The 15,608-nt window shown below is 47.9% G+C and overlaps 1 protein-coding gene across 7 annotated transcripts in view; it reads right to left on the reverse strand.

The window, feature by feature from the left end:
* Positions 1–15,298, reverse strand: part of TNRC6A (trinucleotide repeat containing adaptor 6A) — a 56,110-nt gene extending 40,812 nt beyond the window's left edge. For all 7 annotated transcript variants that reach the window (XM_066640354.1, XM_066640353.1, XM_066640349.1 and 4 more), the window contains exons 1-2: positions 15,195–15,298; positions 11,549–11,596 (exon numbers count right to left, since the gene is read on the reverse strand). In XM_066640354.1, coding sequence (XP_066496451.1) covers positions 11,549–11,596; positions 15,195–15,199 — 53 coding nt within the window. In that variant the 5' untranslated portion in view covers positions 15,200–15,298. The remainder of the gene's footprint in view (positions 1–11,548; positions 11,597–15,194) is intronic.
* Positions 15,299–15,608: the final 310 nt, after the last annotated feature.

Consider the following 15,608-nt stretch of genomic DNA (forward strand, 5'->3'; position numbering starts at 1 on the left):
AAGCCAACAAGACAAAGGCAGGCGGCCAGCTCTTCAGTAGACCAACTCAGGTTCATCAGGGGCACACCCTTTGTCAAAACAGGAGAGTTTGTGGAACTCAAAATGTTTGCAACACTAATCCAACTTCAGCTGATACAAATGCCTTGTATCAAGAGGTGATTTTTTAGGGGTTTTTTTGTAGATTTCATTTTTTGGCAAAAATGAGAAACACAGACAGTGGTCATGCATATTTATTTCATTATCGTCAAAAATCACACTACTTATATCCTGTGCACAAAATCCTGCTGTGGTGCTTACTCCCCAGGGGTGTTTAAGACCTCTAACCTAACCTGGGTTCAACTGTGAAGACTCTTTAAAAACTTCCAACTGGTTCAAAATGCAGTTAATGGGTCAAAGCTATATGATCATGTCACATGCCTATTATATTAGCTGAATTGGTGGTCAGTTTGTCTCTGGAAAGAATTCAAGAAGCTGGGTATCCCTTTTAAAACCCTAAAGAGCTATGAGCCAAATCCTGAGCCAAGGAAGACTTACTTCTTCCAAATTTATTTATTTATTTAACAGTTTTCTACCCCACCTTTCCGTTGCTAAAAGCAGATGCCCAAAGCAGCTTAGAATTTATAGATTTAAAAAGTACAATATACAATAGAATAAAAATAGAAAATATAATATAACAATAGAAAATAAACTGGAAATACAATGAGGGGGGAACACCAATTGGAGGAGAGTAAAAATACTCAAGGAACTGCTACAGAGACACAGAAGGCAGACATCCCAAATACAAAAATGTTTAAAGCCCTCGCTGAAAAGCCATGAGGGAGGAAGCAGATCTTAATTCCCCCGGTAGGTAGTTCCATGGTTGTGGCACCACTACTGAGAAGGTTCGCCCCCATGCCACCATCCTCCTAACTTGGGAGAAAGGCAGTACTTGCAGCAAATCCCCCTCAGAAGACCTAAGAGGGCGGGCTGGAATATATGGGAGCAGGTGGTCCCTCAGATAACCTGGCCCCAAACCAGGAAGGGCTTTAAAGGTCAAAACCAGCACCTTGAATTAGGCCCGGAAACGAATGGGCAGCCAATGCAGTTGCCAAAGCAGCGGTTCGACAGAATCAAAACGCCAAGTTCCAGTAACCACTCTGGCCGAATTCTGCACTAGTTGCAGCTTCCGAACCATCTTCAAGGGCAGCCCCATGTAGAGCTGTACAGTAATCCAATCTTGAAGTCACTAGGGCATGGGCCACTGTGGACAGGCCTGATTGACTCAAGTATGGTCGAACCTGGGAAGAGAGGTATGCCTTTCCCTCCTGCTTATGGGCTTTCCATAACCAAGTGCGTAAGAGTGCTGAACTAGATAGGTCTCCTTAGGCCTGATTCAGAGAGACCCTCATAGTCTTTTGTATGCCCACCCAAAAATCTCTTTAGGGAGACCTCTTTCAGGGTCCACCACTTTATGTGGTTTGGTTGGTGGCGACTGGCAAGACAGACTTGTTCAATCAACTTCTTCAGGACTGGGAATTAGCACTATCTAGGTAGATACATACGAAGTACCTACAGGATTGTCAATCAGCACATGTTCAGGTCCTGCACCATCAATATGGGTTACAAATGTATTTTTGAAAAAACCAATGCTAGTTTCTGAGGGAGAGAGAAGATTTGAGGCAACGCAGACGGAGAAGCCGAGAGTTCTGGAGTTTTTAATGACAAAATGCATTTTTAATGACAAAATATGAAACAATAGTCCTGGAAGGAAACAGCAGATAACACTGAACACCATCAAAAGTAGCAGTGACTCTCAATCAGAAGGTCCTCCCTGGGTCTGCCATGCCAAGAACTAACACTTCCCAACCTAGGATGCCAGAAGCAGCTGCACCACTTCCAGTAGTGTAGCCGGGGGGGGGGGCAAAACGGTAAGTAAGGTGCTAAAACACATTATGTAAGCACCGCCCCCCCCCGCTCGTCATTGTAGCCATTCTGGCAGTAATGGCACCATGCAGGGAGAGAGAGAGAAGGGGAAGAGCGTGTGGCAGGGGTTGGATAAAGGGCTTCATCTGACCCAGCACTCTCAGTTCTTGAGACCCAAGAGAAGCAACACTTTTGAGCAACTACTTCTCTATCTATATGCAGGTCCAAGTTTTGGGCTGCTGCAGCAAGACCACATCACAGTGAGACTAAAGCCTTCAGGATCAGCTGACCATACCAAATTTGACCACAGAATTACACAGCTTTGATGTACAAAAAACCAACCTACTAGTCCGAAAGGTATTTTTGTAGCCAGCCTGCTGCTAGACAGCACCTCCACCAGCCAGCTCAGGGACTCTTCCTTGAGGTGAAGGACTTACAGCAAGCTGGAAACAGAAGCTGCTTACAATTCTGGTGCACTGCAAGGAAAGAGAGGGTGCCGTTTCCTTTTCTGACCACTCTCTTTCCATGCATTCCCCGGTCACCAAAAAAGCACGTGTTGCTTCTCCACTCTGAAATATCAGGCTGATTTTGATCTCCCAAACACACCTTTACATGTTTAAAGAAACCTTTGGCTGCACAGTCAGAACCTCTGCACACACAGGCACCTCTGTGGACAAGATTTAGAGTGCCAAGCTGCATGCTGAAAAGCCAACACACCCAAGGAGGACTAGATTCATTTTAAGAGCAAAACAACAACAAGCCGAAGACACACAAACAGTAACCTGAAGTAACTCCAGCCCAGAGTGTTTGCTGGACCTCAGGAGGGGAACTATATGATTCATGAGATCTGTGTGGCTGGAAGTGCATTTACTCACACTTGAGAGTGAACTAGAAGTTCACTGTTCATTCAATGCTCTGACATCAAGATCACTGAAAATCTTAAGCAAGTCCTAGAGGAGATGCTCCTGAATTTAGAGCATTACTGTTTGGGCCCTGTCACCTGGGCCCAGCCCGGGTGGCCAAAAACTCTCCAGGAGCAGGGATCTCCTCTAGGGTAGAGGCCTCCTCTAGGGTAAGACCCAAGTGCCATCAGGACTGGGGTCCCTGGCCGAACACCTACCTGGGAGTAGGGGCAAGGACCAGCTGGGAACAACAAGCAGACACATGGTCAGAGGGGGTGGGGCTGGCCCAACCCAGGGGCTGGCCTCATAAGAAGCCTGGAGAGGGAAGAGAGAGGAGGCTCCTCTCCAGAGAGAGGGAAACCACCCCTGCCTAAGGAGAGAGGGAGAGGACTGAGGTTCACGTGGGAGAGAGAGCTCCCTGACCCTGGACCAGCCGGGACCCAGAGGGTGACCTCTGGAGAGACGGGGTTATCAGGACAGGGGTTCACAGCCAACTATACCCCGTGGTGGCCAGCTGCCTGAGGGACAGGCACGGAGGTATTGGGGGGCCCCCCCTAAGGCCAGCTAACCTGACCCCGACCAGCAGGGTTGCAGCCCTCAAGAACCCTGACCCCTGGCACAGAGACGCTGGGTGAAAAGATCGGGCTGAGAATGCCAAGGAACGGGCAGGATCGGGTCCAGAGCCTACCAGATGATGACGGTGGCGGCATGTGTCAGCATGATGTACGGTGGGCTGTGATGTAACAGTCCACATGAATGTAAAACGGCTGATGCAATTAAACCACCTGTGTCGAGCGACTATACCAGTCTCCCATCCCTTAATCCGCCGCCGACCTCTGTTCATCGACCGGGTAAGCCCCTCGTGTCCGGTGGCAACCCCAGGGAAGGGGCCTGCTCCCGCTATGGACATTACAGGCCCGTCCCCATAAATGTTGTTAAGAACATAAGAACAGCCCCACTGGGTTAGGCCATAGGCCCATCTAGTCCAGCTTCCTGTATCTCACAGCGGCATACCAAATGCCCCAGGGAGCACACCAGACAACAAGAGACCTGCAAGGCCTCCTGGGAATTGTAGTTAAGAACATAAGAGCAGCCCCACTGGATCAGGCCATAGGCCCATCTAGTCCAGCTTTCTGTATCTCACAGCGGCCTACCAAATGCCCCAGGGAGCACACCAGATAACTAGAGACCTGCATCCTGGTGCCCTCCCTTGCACTGGCATTCTGACTTAGAATTATTCTGACTTGAATTATCTTTTGGATTTCATTTCCTTATTGCCTTTTCAGATCACCTCTTATGTCACTCCGTCCTAGAATAATGGTGACGGACACATCTCTCAAATTGTCTAAAATAAGTAAAATGGAATGCAGGTAAAAGAGAGAAAACAAGCTTGGTTTGGCACTGGAGCATGATGAGAAGAAGCTGGCATCTGGCAAGCCTAGCTTAGTTCATAAATTAAAGGCATCCACCTATACACCAACATAGTGAACTAATTGTTCACTATTCCTTCAGGATAAACAGGGCACCAAAAGAGCAGTTTTGTTGAGGTGACCTTATTAGTATTTGGGGGCAGAGACCAACAGAGGCAAATGCCTCATAAGAGCTAAGGAGTTATCCAACGGGTGCTAGAGGTCAGCATGAGGTGCTATAATCTCCTGAAACGCACCAGCTGGCAGAGGTGAATCAGCACCACTGCCCTTGACTTCAATCAAGCACTGGGAAGGACTAAGCAGCAGCTTCTGCTTTCTCTGCCAACTCATCAAAACTATCTAGACTCCTCCAAGGGGAGAGATTCTTGGCAGACAGCATCCACTTGGGCTGGTGAGAAGACACAAACAACTTTGGCCACAGCTCCACCTACAGGCTCAGGACTTCTGAAATGTTTGGTCTTAATCCTGATGGGATCACACAGGGTCTGCCAGGTCTATCAGTTACAAGCCAAGCATCCCAAGTAGGATTGACAACAGGAAAGAAGGGATGTGGAGAAGCTGGGTAGGCAGACCCAGGGACGCCTCTGCGCCAGATTTGACGGCAGAGAACAGACTGGTACGTGGGCGGGGAGAGGAGGAAAAAGGGGGAATGAATCTATCAGATTTAAGAAACAAGAATTTAGGAAGACAGGATAGGCAGATGTACTTGCTCAAACAGCACCTCTCTGCCAAGGACAGGGCTTCACAGTTTTGGCTGCTGCCCTCTCCACAGCAAGGGGGTTGACCAGCAAGACATAGAAGCCCCAGCATTCTCCCAAACTTTGGGAGTTTTAGAGGAAGGCACCATTTTGTGGCAATTCCCTTTTCCCACCCCAGCTCAAAGATGAGGAGACTAGATGTTGCTTGACCACTGCACAGTACCTCAGGGGTACAGGGTCACACCAACAAGCCCTTCCAGACCACAAGTTGGAGCCAGGAAAGAGCAGGGGATTATCCCCAACTGCACACAGGGTGCAGTGTGAGGTCAGGAACAAGGTCCTCACAAGCAGAGTTTTTGGCTTGGCTCAGTCCAAAGCTATGGACCTCTGCCTAATTTATTTATTCAGGCCTCATACAAAGAGGATCACAACATCCCATCCACAGCTCAAGCCCCCTCAGAAAAGAGACCAGCAGAACAACTGGCAATACCAACCACATGACCTGAATATCTGCCACCTGTGCATTTGAATTAAGGTTCTTGGTTTATGCAGGACAACAAACATTCCCCCCCCCCCCCCGGTGCACGATCAGCACACAAGCGGAGCACTGATGTGCCAGACACAAGACCAAAAATTCTTGGTAGCAACTCTGAAAATCCATCTCAGAGGCTCTTGGCTTGGGCTCTTATCAGCCAAAACGGCCATGCTCTCTTCTGTAAACAGCCTCAACACAAAGGTCAGGTATTTGCTACTTATACAACTTCATAGAGAATAAGGGGGAGAAAGAGAAGAATTTGGTTTATTCCCATCCCCAACAGGTTTCTGGCATCTCATTCTAAACCATAATTTCCAGTCTTAAATCCCATGACAGGCGACAGCACTGTGTCAAGGTCGAGCTGCAGCCACTCACGTTCCAATGGCATTTACCGAGACTAATCAGCACCTCCTTCTGGGAAATTATTTGTGTGGCATCACATGGGCCTGGCAATGTTGGAACAGGCTATACGATCATTTCAATTTGTTCCAGTTGTATAATTCACACTCATTACCACAGTTATGCAGATACCAGCTTCCTATGAACTATACCCAAAAGACGGGTCACAGTAATTATGAGGGGGGAAGCACTGCAATTAAGGCGTCTGCCTTCTAGCATGAGGCAACAGACAAGGGACTGGCACCAGTTGGATAGGAAGACAGTGCCATCACATTCACTTGTTCCCAACAGGAAGTGGACGGGCCCTGCACTTCCACTGCTGGCTCTGCTCAAATCTCATTTGCAAAGAACACTCTGGGTTCAACAACAAAAGACAACATTAGGTATTCCGGAAGGTGTTTGCCTTGGTTCTGCACACAAGGAGACCCCACACAACAGCCATGTGCAGCAGAAGTTATTTCACTTACATCAGTTCTCAACTACCATGAACCCTCAATTTAATGAACCTCTATCCAATGGACCTCAGAAACAGACATTGTCCACTATGCAATGAGAATTCAAGGAGTTCATTAAACTCCTCCCATAAAGAGGTTCCTCAGCCCCCTGAGGTAAGCAACGGCCGCAACAGGCTCGCAACAAGCAAACCCCACCTTCCCAGGAGACCCACAAATGGAGGTGTTTCTCCAAAAGAGGAGACAAAACCACCATTCCTAGAGTGGCCTGGTCAAGAGTGGAGAGGGTAGAGGTGTTGCTAGTGCCAAGAGAATGAGGGTAGATACATCTCCCCTGGAGCTCCCAACCACCCTTACCCACCTGAGGTAGTTTTCCTGGCAGCGCCACTCCACTGTACCAGAACATTCTACGAACGAAGATGTTTTTCTGTTCCCCAGGGCAACCTGTAGAGAGCAGACTGGGGGTGCCAAGGAGCTCTGCAGCAGGTATTTAACAGACCAAGGTGGGGGAAAGGGAATCAGATGTTCAGCATGAACTAATACCCCTCCTCTGCTATTAAGTCCATTAAAATACAGGGTTCACTGCACTTTCATTTCTTGGAAGGAACTGATGGACAAGAATGCCCTCCCTTCAAACGTTTGAAGACCAGCAGTCCTTGTCCTCAAAGTAATCTCCTACCCATAGAAAAGCAAGAGTATATGCTCCTCCCTCAGTACTGGAGGACAGACATGTTCCCATATCAATGGATCTGGTATTCGCAATTTCAATTATTCACAGATCCGGGCCTTCTGCTTCCTGTTAACCATGATCTAGTCTTTTCAAAAGTTCAGGTTGCTGCATTGCTAAATTTTTTTGTTCAGTAAGCATTTAAATAATGCTAATAGGTGTGGGGGAGGTCCCATATCTGTGTTTTTTGTATCTGCGTGAATCCCTGGAACAGGGGAAATGCAGGGCACGCCTGTATATGCTACTATCTTGCTTCTCTTGTGACACCAGAAAGTATCTTATGAAGCACTTTGTTACTATTAGTATTTATCCTATTTTATCAGTTCTTGGTTTTCCTGAATTTTATTACTGATCTGTTTAATTCTTTTCTGCTTTTGTTTACTGTCTTGACCTTGGGAAAGGTCAGATAATAGTAATAAATAATATAGCACAGTAATACTTAGAACAATAACAAAATTAATTAAACTCAGCAGCTCAGCTCTGGGATTACATAACAGTGAAAGGAGCCGGAAGTTCTTGACCTCTCAGAATTACTATGAGTGCAAGTTAGACTCAGGATCTGAACAGAAACCAGAAGAAGAGACCAAGATCAACAACGAGGATTGGCCTTTTACCAATGTGCAGGGTTATCTTGTTGCTATACATTCAAGAGAAAAAATACTGACTGCTTTGCCATTATTCTGGTTTTTAAAATGACTGACAAGTTTATTCCTCATTTTGATTATTTCATGGTTGTGGATCATTTTTACTGATCACTGTTTTGGTGGAAGAATCAGCCTACAACAATAAAGCAAACCAATCAAAGCAGGAGCTCGTGCCTTGATGTCAGATTTGCAACTGGGCAGAAAGCTATTTGGGAAACTGTCGGGATGGAAAAGGGGAAACCCGAAGGCATCTTGGACAACCACCTACCTTTTTTTCGATTAGCTGCTTGTGCACTTCAAGGCTATCTGAAGGCCATCCCCAGGTCAACCCCCAGAACTTACTTTGCAAGGTGATGAACAGTGACAACTGAAAAACAGTACTTGACAACACCCTATGCATTGACCAAGGCTAATGCTACAGCCGGCTGAATCTGGGAGACCCTCCACATGTGTCACAATGTTTTATGCTAACAACATGAGGCCCCACTCCTTGCAAGCAGAGCCTTCAGGTGCATTGTCCAGGTAAGCAGTTGTCAATTCTCTTTCTATAAAAGCTTTATGAAGCTTAAAAAAAGTAATTTAGAAAGAAAAAATATATTTTTATTTATTTACTTACAAGCAAGTTTTTTATTTATTTTCAGAAAACTTGATCCATTTCTAATAAAGGGACAGCCCTAGAGATTAGCCTCAAGGCTTGAGGGGCTTAGGGCACAACCCTTACCAGGTCTACTCAGAAGTAAGTCCTATTTTGTTAAATGAGGTTTACTCTCAGGAAAATGTGATTAGGACTGCAGCCTTAGTTGTGTGACCCAGCCTTCACCTGCTCCCACTACCTATTGTTAAGTGAAAATCCCCTTTTTCCTTTTAAGTTGTGATCTTTATATCTGGTTATGTATTATGGACTAAAACTCATGCAGGCCAAACCTCAAAACACAGGACACACTTCCCCCAGCACACTTTTCCAAAAACCCTGGTCAAAACCACAAGCACATGGATTACACAACCCCCATTTCCCTGCAGGTCAATGTATGCATTGTATTCTATGCAAAAGTGTCTCCTAATCCAGTCACTGTTATGCAAACCCATTAAACCTCAACACACAGGACAATCAAGTCAAGCTCGTGGTGACCACATCCCCATCCCCTAGTCAAGGAGTCTGGAAGAGTACATTGTTGTCTCAATCACTGTAAGTCCTTGTTTAAATGTTTCCTATTATTGTAGCTTAAGTACCGTATGCAAACTGCCTTCCCCCCTCCCAGGAGGTCAGCCATGGCTGACAGCTGACTTCCTGATCATCCTGTTTTTCTTGCATGCTCCACGTGTCCCACTGTGTGTACTGAGTATGCACATCCAGGACAGCTCTAGGCCACATCTGGGTCATTCAGGTCAGCAAAAACCCTTTTAAGAGAAGGCTGGCACATGCTAGCTCTCTCTCTCTCTGGCTGCCCCACCAAGGCAGAGGTCCTCCTTCCAGGACTTCCCCCCCCCATCCATCAGCTCCTCAGGACAGGTACCTATATCTGCGTCTGAAACCTTTTCCCTTCTTCCTCCCCTTCTCTCCCATCTTTAGTTAGCAACTGGGATTGGCAGACCAGGGACCCCTAAAATCCTTCCCTACAAATTTCCCTTTTCCTAATTTCCTCGGATGCACCAAATACTTTTCACATGCAACCACCATAAAGCTAGGTACACTAGATGCAAGTACTACATATACTTACCATTTTCCATGTGCATTATGTTTACCTGTGAGTTTTCGCAATAAAAATATAATCCTATTGAAAGTTATCTTTCTTCCAGTCTCTTTTCAAGCTAAAAAGGAATTTCTTCGCATTACGCTGTCTTGTTATCTAGCCTGCAATCCTGAAGTTTCCAAAAAGGGTAGTATATTAATTCCCCTAAACAAAACAGTCCTTTTTGGTAACACTATCATTGACAAACTTGAAAAAACTACACCAGAAAAAAAAAGCTCAAACACTTCTCTCCCTATATTTTACACAAGCTTGCAAACTGCAGGAGTCAACTCCTCGCAGGACAGTTAGGCAATGTTGGGGCTTGAGGCAATTAGTGATCTGATCACCCATGTTTTCACTGGAGGCTCTGTGAGACCTACTAGAAATCAGGTTCCAACCTACAGTTTGGGAAAAGCTGCAACAGTTTGCTCCTATGGACTGGACATCTGGGAAAAAATCTCACTGGCTACTGCAAAATTCATAGCAGCCTACATACTGCATCAGAAAAATCTAGATATGTGCAGCATTTTCTTAACGATGTGCAATGTGCATGCATCTTTTTAAAAAGCAGGATTCACCATGCGGACCTAGATTGTCCTAATACATTGCCACGTTGCTGCAAATCTAATGCTTCCAATGACGTGACAGGGCAAATTGGCCAGGCTTCCCATACGCGTACTGGTGGGCCAATGCTCTGGGCCATCCCAGACCCAAAAAGCATGAAATCTCTGCGAAAGCTGCAACTAATGCAATACTTTTTAACAAGAACACAGACGCATACACAAGTTATTTGGATAGATTTTATCCCTCTGCCTGTACAACAAACATGGACATTTCTATCACCTATGGGGTAATGCGGGGTTTCAAAATTCCCTAGTTTTTCAGCCAGCAGTTACTTGCACTCCTTAGCGCAACTCATACAAGGAACAAACACTTATTTCACAAAATGCGGCTTGCATAGAGCTCAAGGCCAACCATTATTCTCAGCCAATAAAAATCCATTTGGCTAGACAAGCATTTTTTAAAAAGGAAACCAAACAAGCCCTGCATTCATTTTTTGCCCTTGCTTGCTTCTGGCAACAGTTTAATGTAGCAAAAGAAAATATGTTTGGCAAGATATTTAAGGGTGTGAAAGACACCACTTCATAAAAGGTGGCTCTGCTCAATTAATTTTATGACAAAGCTTTTATATATTTTCACCACATGTATTGAAATAATCCCAATCCCAGCACAATTCTTGGGTTGATCATGCAGGTGTCAACTGCCAAAGCTCCCAGTTTCTACCAACACCTCAAGCTGTCTCAGGGTCAATCCAATCCAACTTTCCAGTGCCGGTGCAGCTGCAATGAAGCCCTGAGGAAAGGGAACAAACACTCCCTTACCTAGAAAAGAGACGCCTGAGGGGGGACATGATTGAGACATACAAAATTACGCAGGGGATGGACAGAGTGGATAGGGAGATGCTCTTTACACTCTTCCATAACACCAGAACCAGGGGACATCCACTAAAATTGAGTGTTGGGCGGGTTAGGACAGACAAAAGAAAATATTTCTTTACTCAGCGTGTGTTACCCTGCACATGCCCAATCTTGTCTGATCTTAGAAGCTAAGCAGGGTCAGGCCTGGTTAGTACGTGGAAGGGAGACCACCTGGGAATACCGGGTGCTGTAGGCTTATACCATAGTCTTTTGAGACTGAAGGCTGCCAACCATTTGGTTGGTCTGTGGAACTCTTTGCCACAGGATGTGGTGATGGAGACAGGCCTGGACGCCTTTAAAAGGGGATTGGACAAGTTTCTGGAGGAAAAATCCATTACGGGGTACAAGCCATGATGTGTATGCGCAACCTCCTGATTTTAGAAATGGGTTATGTCAGAATGCCAGATGCAAGGGAGGGCACCAGGATGAGGTCTCTTGTTATCTGGTGTGCTCCTTGGGGCATTTGGTGGGCTGCTGTGAGATACAGGAAGCTGGACTAGATGGGCCTATGGCCTGATCCAGTGGGGCTGTTCTTATGTTCTTACCTGGAGGAGGCCTCCATGGCTACTCCCTACCACTGGATGCAGTACATGCCTGCACCAGTGCTGAAAAATTGGATAGGATTTGGCCTTCGGTCAGCATCTGTCTTACCTGTTTAGTTTTCTTTCAGCTTCTTTGGTAGCTTTAGCTTCCAACACTCTGAAAGAGAAAAAGACATTTTCTTTGTCAAGAAAAGAAAAATGAAACAGTCAAATATTAAGGATTCTGCAAAACACAGGCATACTGTCAACCCTGCAAGTTGTAAGCAGTCTTAGGGTACGTTTACAGGATTCAGAAGCTCTTGCAGGCAAGAGCTCCCTCAGAGGCAGGACCATCAAGATGATCAAAAAGGTGTAGTGACCAATATGCCAAACACTAAGAGGAAGGATGATCAACCCAACCACAGTGCCAGAGGCCAGCCTTGGCTTGCTCAGACACTCCAGCCTGAAGGCAGTGAATCTACGTTGCTTCACATTGCTTTGTATTATGGACAAAAGGAAACAATTAGTACCTTTTTAAAACAGAATTTGCTGTGGTGTGATGAGTTTATAGTTTATGACTATACTCAACACTGGGCGCTGCAACACTTGCAAGTAACTCTGGGGTAAGTGATTTCCTCAGGTGATGAGACCAAGATACTACTGGCCTTCATAGACAAGAGTCACACAAGAATGCCAGAGCTCTAGGAGAACCAGCAACAGATTCACATATACACCCAACAACATCAATAAACACTTTTTGCACGGGTATAACTCCCTGTCTCCTGGCTCACAGCAAGGAAATTTTAAGAAGTAAACTGATCTCCTTGTCTAAGCCCACCAACAACACAACAGTGTTTGAATATGTCAGTGGTCTTTTAATACAGAAGTCATGCTGCAGTGGAGGTACCCAGTGTGACAGTAACGGATGAGAGACTATTTTTATACTTTCTCAATATTTGCTTGATGAAGCAGTAGATAGCAACTGAATTGTCAGATGTGCCAAGTATCTAAAGCTGCCTTATTCCAGGGCAGACCAGGAGCCCACCTAGTCCAGGGCTGTCTACTCCAGTTAGCAGCAGCCCATCTAGGTTTTTCAGGCAAAGAGAGACTTTCCCACCTTATTACTGAAGTCTCTCCCACCCCATCTCCATCAGCCTGGGGGCTTGAACCAAGGGCTGCAGGATGTATATAACACTCTCCCACCTGCAGGCTCCACATGGGAAGCATCCTGCTGCTCTGGGAGGATCACTCACCCAACAGGCAGCTTACTGAGGATCTCCTTTCAAAAAAGGAAATGCTTTTGGGGCTGCAGGGGGAGAAAAACTTCCTACTGCTGCGAGGCAACTCCTGCTTCCATAGCTTCTCTCCACCAAAGAGGGCTCTGTGCTCTCCTTATGGAACTTTCCTGAATGCATCTTCTCCTACTCATTTAAGGGGTGCTCCCAACATGCCAAGGGAAGGAGTCTGCTTCACCCCATCTTCCAGACTGTTCACCCTCCAGAGGCAGTACACGGCACACCACCTAACTCATCTACCCCCATCCTTTGACTGGCTACAGCCAGTCTGCAGCTTTACAGAAAGGTCCCTATAGCTTCCCCTCTTCAGGACAGAGGGACTGCTTGCCTGCAGTCTTGCTCCCACTACAGAACACCCCTATTCCCATTCAAGTCCCCCTCTGCTGGGGAAAGGCATCTGTTAACGCGAATGTGTTTTTAATATTTTTTTTATCTGATATTTGTGCTATGTTTTTTAAATCTGTTTTTTACATGTTGTTAGCCGCCCTGGGTCCCTTTTAGGGAGAAGGGCGGGATACAAATAAAGTTAATTATTATTATTATTTCCACAAGCCCTTTGTGCATGCAATTATAGCCAATGCAAACCTGTGGTTAGTGTCAGAGAATGACCAGTGAGTTCCAGGGTCACATCTGGACACAAGTCCCCTGCCCGGGAGGGGGGGTATGACAACTAATTCTCTCTTTCACAGGACTGTTGCAAACATAAAATGGAAAGAAAAAGAGAGGAAAAAGAGAGGAGATCCCGCTACCTGGCGGGAAGGTAGGATGCAAATCTGAACAAAACAGTGAGATGATTCTGCCTTGCACTCCCATGACCTCAGGGACAGATCCCCATGTTCTCCTCCCCCCCCCCATGCATCCTTGGACTGCTCATCCCATACATGACCCTTGCCTCCCTCCCTCCCTCCCTCCCACCCAAGTACCCATCTACAAATGTGATCTTTTCCTCCAGCCAGGCTCCCACAACTTGGGCTCCTGACAGCTGCTATTCGGGTCTAAGAATGCAGCAGCCCTGCCGAATTTCTGCTCATCTCTGTAGCCACTGCTGGACCAGGCAAGCCTGCAGAAAGCTGAGAAGAGGGATCAGTAGTGCATGGAACAAAATGCTGACCTGGCCTAACCTTCTTCCCTGCCACACCAGGGAGGGACACATGGTTTCCTACCCCCTTTTCCCACATACACTCATCACCATGACCAGAGCACAAGCCGAGAGCCTAAGGCACTTGGAGAAGACGGGCATGCAGAAGGAGAACCGCTGCTGAACATCCAGAACATGAATGTGTTCAAAATCATAATTAGCTGCATTCACTCTAGAACAGTGGTTCTCACACATTTAGTGCCGGGACCCAGTATGAGAATCTGTTGTGACCCACCAGAAGTGATGTCATTACCAGAAGTGATATGATCAAGTAGGAAAATTTTTAACAATCTAGGCTGCAATCCTACCCACACTTACCCAGGAGTAAGTCCCATTTAATATCATTGTTAAAAAATATACATAGCGGCTTGTTCAAAGTACAGGTCTGTCACATTTCCCCAAATGCAGTCACATACCATTGTAGCATCTAGTCAAACATATCGAAAAACAAAATATTGAAATGAAAGGGGACCCACATGAAATTGGTTTGCGACCCACAGTTTGAGAAACACTGCTCTAGAAAACCAGCTTAGAGCAGCACTTAGAGCAGTGGTTTTCAACCCTTCTCATTCATGACACTGCTGTGAGGTGCTAAAGTTGCCAAGGCAAACCACACACACAAAGGTGTGTGCCAGGATCCCCACTGTTATGCAATTAGGTCATTAAGCGATCCTTCAATCCAATCTATTGCCTTTGTTGTGTAAACAGACACTGCTGGCCTCACAGGCTCCTCCTCTCAGTTGTCTAAACAGACACTTTGCTGCGGGCTGTGGGAGAGTCTGGCCTCACCAAGAGCATCTTTTCTGTGCTTCCACCACCACCACTGCACATGGTCACTAAGCAAACCGTTGTTAAGCGGCGGACGCGGTATGTGCACACGCAAGTGGCAAGGCACTCTGTGCTGCCCCCACTCAGTGGGGGGCTCCACACACCCAAATGCCCTGCAGCACACGGGCTGGAAGAGGCGGCTCGGCCCCGCGGGGTCCGGCCACAGGCCCAGCGGTCCGGCCGCTCAGAGGCCTGCTGGCCGGGCGCCGCCACCACATCCTGCGGCGGGGAGTTCCGCAGGCGACACACACGTCGGGGCAGCGAGCGAGAGGGCCAGGCGGGGGCATCGCGTCCGGCTCCTCGGCCGGCCCGGCACCCCCGAGCAGAGCAGCCCTCCCGGGGCTCAGCAGCGCCCGGAGCTCCCCGCGGCCGGCGCGGCCCCGGCCCGGCCGTCCTGCGGCAGCTGGGCGGGTGCCCCCGCAGCCCCCCTGAGGGCCAGGCGGGGCAGCGGCGCGGCCGCGCAAGGCCTTCCCTGGGGCCCCGAGCCCGCCTAGGCAGCCCCCCGGGCCCCTCACCGCATGAGCGTCGCGAAGGAAGGCCCGCCCGCCCGGCTCGGCCTAGTGCCGGCGGCCCGCGCCCGGCGCCGCGCGGCTGAAGCGCCCCGGCAGGGTCCTCTGGGCGGCCGCCGCCCGCGCGCCCCTCCGAGCCGCCATTTCCAGCCTCCCAGCCTCTCCGTCGCAGGCCCCGCCCACCGCGCCCGGAAGCTGCGCCCAGCGCTTCCGGGGCACGCCGCCCCCGCCCCCCACGGCGCCCTGGCAACGGGGCCGCTCCCGGCTCTGCCCGCGCGCACACAGAGCACACGTGCAGCACATGCACACGTACACAGAACACGTGCACACATGTATAGAGCACAAGCACACAGGCCATACAGTCCTACAGCACATGCCCGTGTGCATACATACATGCGTACAGGCATAGAACACGTGCCT

This window comes from Tiliqua scincoides, chromosome 13 (genome assembly GCF_035046505.1).
Source record: "Tiliqua scincoides isolate rTilSci1 chromosome 13, rTilSci1.hap2, whole genome shotgun sequence".
Taxonomy (NCBI): Eukaryota; Metazoa; Chordata; class Lepidosauria; order Squamata; family Scincidae; genus Tiliqua; species Tiliqua scincoides.